Source organism: Lolium rigidum, chromosome 7 (assembly GCF_022539505.1).
Source record: "Lolium rigidum isolate FL_2022 chromosome 7, APGP_CSIRO_Lrig_0.1, whole genome shotgun sequence".
In the NCBI taxonomy this organism is placed as follows: Eukaryota; Viridiplantae; Streptophyta; class Magnoliopsida; order Poales; family Poaceae; genus Lolium; species Lolium rigidum.
The window spans coordinates 248482889-248488013 of NC_061514.1; the positions used below are offsets into that span (position 1 = coordinate 248482889).

Below are 5125 nucleotides of genomic sequence, written 5' to 3' on the forward strand. Positions count from 1 at the left end.
CTCTTGATTCTTGTGGCGCAACGTCTCTCCATCAGCATTATTCTACTACCATTCTCTCCCACCACCTCGTGTGTCTCTCGGGCCATTCTACGGGGATGGTTATGCGATCCATTGAAAGCAATGTCACTTTGTATCGGGTGCGGCTTGTGTTGGTTCCTCGAGTTTCTTCATTTACCCCTCTTTTCTATTGGTTCATTTGTGAGGTCGGACAACATAAGGTTGCTTAGCTCACAACATATAACTTCATACGCATGTGGGCACATATTGCTTATCAAGACATCGATGAACTTCATTTCGTCGTTTTATTGTCTTTATTAAATCTAGTGTGAAGTAATCCGCAAAAAAAGGAAAGCTAGATTGGCTTATGCTTAATCAATCGAGGTGGCTAGAACTAGTGAACTTACTACGCTTAACTCAGGCTTTTACCGCTTGCGAACAAATTAAATCGCGGAAGACTTGTATAATATCTCTCCGTTGGGTGAGATCCTATGATCAACTTTTATAAATTATATTTAGGAAATATGGAAAATCTAAAAAAAATTAATACAACGTGTCAACGAGTTTGTCTAGAGTTCCAAGAAATTTTAGCTCAAAATTTGATCTACTTTTTGAGAAACAAAATAAATGTGTTCACACATAAATTTGTTTTTGTTGGCTCTCTAAGTGTAGGTTTAATTTGAAGCAGCTGATGTGTGTTGGCAACTTTTTTGAAAATATTCAAACACGTTTTGTCTTTTTTTTAAAAATTGATCTCATAGTCCTACTTAAAACCGGATCTTAGCAAAGTTATCTCCGTTAAACCGTCAACGTTCCGTCCGGTGATACAATAGACCAATTTGGTATGGAAAATGCTTAATATCAGCCGGAGGCTGCGTTGCTCGTAACCTCCGGGTCGTGCGCCCTCCGATCGATTAGATCCTGCAGCGTACGTGTAGCGCTAGGTGGGCCCTACCCACGTTCTGATCCTCTCTCTTTTTTCTTGTCTCTTCGCCAACTCACATGGACGGAATACAGAGAAAATCAACATCCCGCTTTCGTGCCTAACGCAGCGCCGCCGTTGTTCCCCATCTAGCCGCCGGCCGATCTCCGGTTCGACCTCGCCGGAAGCGCTGACCTCCGCCTCCACCTAGACGGCCGCCGCCTAGCGCTGTAGCGCCGGGGAGCTCCGCTTCCTCCTCGCCGTGAGCCCCCCGCTCTAGCTTCACTTCGCTTGCCGCCGGCCGACCTTCACCGCGCCGCCATGTTCCGCGGGGGGTCGCGTCTGACCTCCACACGTCAAGCTCCGCCTGGCCCGCGGACGTCCTCTACGCGTGCCCGCACCCGCTCACCTTTGGCCAGCTCTGGTTTCTGCACGTCTTCCCGCACGGTGCACTCCGCCATACCCCACCTCTGCAGAGGCGCGCGACCCCATCGTGGGCGAAGAAGATGACCCGAGGCGGTGCTGCAAGGCGAGCGGATGGGCTGCAGCTGCATACCCTGGCCTGCGGTGCTGCAATGTGTGGGCCGCGGAGCTGCTAATGGAGGACGACATTGCTTCCATGGAAGGGCGGCGGAGCTGCAAGGGTTGAGGCTACTACCGGTAGTCGACGATGCTACCAGCACGGACGGCAGTGCTGCAAGCGTTGTGGCATCGTGCTACAAGCAGCACCGGTGTCGAAGCTACGGAGGGCCACCGTCCATGCTGCAAGTTGGCAGCGTGCTACAAAGGTCTCTACTCTCTAGGAGGAGCTGCATGGGGCAGACGCAGCAGCTGCAAGTGCCTTACCCCATGCTACAAACCTTGCGGCGGTGCGATGACGGAGTTGCAAAGATCTTCTGCCAAAGCTGCAACTTCATTCCTTGGGAGTTGCAAAGGTATGTTGCCGAAGCTACAAGCATTGAATGATGGGGCTGCAAGCGACGAATGCCGGTGCTGCAAGCTAGCCATTGTCGGCATCGCCTTCGTGCTGCAAGGCAGCCGCCAGGCGCCGCCGCGATGCTGAAGGCAACGGTCGTCGACGCTGCCGTACTACAAGCCGGCCGCTTCGGAGCGCCGCCATGGTGCCGCTATGGTTAGCGGCGATGCTGCAAATGTTCACCGATAGTGCTACCACCAGTTAGTGGCGGAGCTGCAAGAAAGCGGTGCTACCAGCTGGAGTTGGAATGCTGCCGGTGGTGTGCTAGCGAAGAGTTTCACGATGCTAGAATTGTATATTTTTTTGTGAAACAAATGTTATGTTGTTCAGCTACTTTCGTATATTTTTTTTTTTGCTACGAGGGTCTTCGGCAAGTTTTCTTTTTCATTTTCTAGACGTACCTTTTTTGCTATGAAGCAAAAGCGGGAGGTTTTTTGCTGCGACGAAGCATAGTCTGAACAAGTCTCTGGCAACTCTCCTTCTGTCTTTAGTCGAACCGTTTTTTTGCTTCAATGAAGCAAAAGCGAGAGTTTTTTTTGCTGCGATGAAGCAAAGTCTGTATTTAAGAGAAAATTGGACACGTGTCAAGCAGGGGATCCGGAGGCTGGGAAGTTTAGAGCGTCCGGAGGATTCTCAGCGGTATCCATTTGGTATCCAGGGCTCAACCCAAACAAACAAACATAGACGGAAGTTTTTGGTGTTCATTTTATGTCAGGCCGCTGTCCAAGTCCTCCGTTAAACCTCCGGACGTTCCGTTTGGCGACGCACTAGACACTAGACTGGAATATTGCAAGGACACTATGATATGATCGTACGATGCCGAAAGACGTCACACGCTGCGTCGGACATGACCGAACTGCTGACATGGGCACCACGCTTTTGCGAGCTCTCTGAATTCACCCCGAGATTCCTTCGTCCTCACGCTCACGTGCAGGCTCACTAGCTGAAGAATGATTGGAGTACGAAACCCAGGAGAGGAGACCTGTGATTCCTTCTAGTCAACCGCTAACTAGGAATTAGCACGCTTTATGGGTCCTTCCACGAAATTGCGCCGCGACGGTGGCACAACTTCGTATACATCACTGGAGCACTACTTCTTGTCACCAAATGCCAATCTCCAACGCATTGCTCGCACAGCCCCCAGGTGAAAATCCGCCGCGTCCTGCTTCTGAAGCGTCGAGCACACTGGTAGTGTTAGCAGCAGCCATGGATCAATTGCCACTCACCACCGTGGCCGGGTCGCTGGAAGGAGGCGGGAGGGTGGTGGACACGTACAAGAAGGCGCTGGCCACGGCGGCATCCGTGGCCGCGTACGCCATGCTGGCGCGCGGCATGGCCAGGGAGCTCCTCCCAGAGGAGCTGCGCGCCGCGGTGCGCTGGGGTGCCGCGTTCGTGCGCGCCCGCCTCGGCGCCGGCGACAAGGAGCGCCACACCATCGTCATCCGCCGCCAGTTCGACACCGGCTGCTACAGCGAGAACCACCTCTTCGACGCGGCGCGCGCCTACCTGGCCACCAAGATCGACCCGCGCGCCATGGGCCGCCTCTGCCTCGCGCGCTCCCGCCACAAGGAGCCCGATGGTAGCAGCAGCTGGAGCACGCTCCTGTGCATGGACGACGGGGGCTCCACCACCGACGCCTTCGAAGGGGTCGAGTTCAGGTGGACGTCCGTAGAGACCGGCGGCGACGACGGCAAGAAGGGGAAGGGCCATCGGACCCCACGCGAGACCCTGGAGCTCAGCTTCGACGCCGAGCACACCGACACGGCGCTCGAGCGGTACGTGCCCTTCATCATGTCCACCGCGGAGCAGCTGCAGCGGCTGGATCGCGCGCTCAAGATCTTCATGAACGAGGGCCGGTCGTGGCACGGCATCAACCACCACCACCCGGCCACCTTCGACACGCTCGCCATGGACCCGGCACTGAAGCGGGCCGTCATCGACGACCTCGACCGTTTCCTCAAGCGCAAGGAGTACTACCGCCGGATCGGCAAGGCTTGGAAGCGCGGGTACCTACTCCACGGCCCTCCTGGGACCGGAAAGTCCAGCCTCGTCGCCGCCATGGCCAACTACCTCCGCTTCAACCTCTACGACCTCGACCTCTCAGAGGTGCGCCTCAACTCGGCGCTCCAGAGGCTGCTCATTGCCATGCCTAACAAATCCATCCTCGTCATAGAGGACATCGATTGCTGCTTCGATGCCAAGTCCAGGGAAGACCCCAAGATGCTGGTGTCCGCAGACGCCTACAATTCATCCGACTCCTCGGACGACGACGGCCACACGGGAGCTCACAAGCAGCAGAACGTAACGCTGTCCGGGCTTCTCAACTTCATCGATGGGCTATGGTCAACCAGCGGCGAGGAACGCATTATCGTCTTCACCACCAACTACAAGGACCGCCTCGATCCGGCGCTGCTACGGCGGGGACGAATGGACATGCACATCTACATGGGCTTCTGCTGCTGGGAGGCATTCAAGACATTGGCCCGGAACTACCACCTCGTCGACGACCACGTTCTGTTCCCGGAGATTCAAGAACTGCTTGCAGCGGTGGAGGTCACGCCGGCCGAGGTTTCCGAGATGCTGCTGCGCAGCGAGGATGCCGACGTCGCACTACGTGTTCTCACAGAGTTCCTCCACAACAAGAGACGCAAAGCTAGAAAAGAGGAAACAGAAATCAAGAACGACGAAGTTGAGAAAGCAATGTAGTGCCCTGTACTCCCCTTTAACTGAGCGTTTTATGTGAGGAATAGAGTGATCTAGTAGGTTTATGTTCACATGTCATCTATGTCGGGAATAATCATCCATCTATGTCCACTAGACAAGATGCTTCGTTACATGTTTTGAAGCATTTCTCAACGTCTTGTCTATTAGCACGCTATCTAAGCGAGTAAATAGCAGATCACACCACTTGTTGGTGTCTTTTTTTTTTTTGCGTAGATACACAACATGGTTTGTTTTTGCAAGGAACGCCACACTTTGTTATAATTATTTGCATAGTACTCATAATCAGTAATTAATAAAAATGATAGCCAGTTAGTTAGTTCCGTTGTCAGCGGTAGTTCCTCTCCATTGTCTCGTCCCTACCAGGAGGAGGCGTCCATCCTGGAGACAGACGGTTGCACGCCATCGAGAAATCCGCACAACCTGCAATGCGAGGAAGTTCATCGGTCCCAGCCAGAATACCCTCGGCTTCCTCATGTGTGCGGGTTCACCGCCGCTAACATCAATGT

At 53.8% G+C, this 5125-nt stretch overlaps 1 protein-coding gene across 1 annotated transcript; it reads left to right on the plus strand.

Annotated features, from left to right (window-relative positions):
• The first annotated feature begins 3061 nt into the window (after nucleotides 1-3061).
• LOC124669198 (AAA-ATPase At3g50940-like) lies at nucleotides 3062-4604 on the plus strand. The gene has a single exon (XM_047205867.1). It carries the CDS (start codon nucleotides 3102-3104, stop codon nucleotides 4599-4601), a length of 1500 nt encoding a protein of 499 aa, XP_047061823.1. The 5' UTR covers nucleotides 3062-3101; the 3' UTR covers nucleotides 4602-4604.
• The last annotated feature ends 521 nt before the right edge of the window (nucleotides 4605-5125 follow it).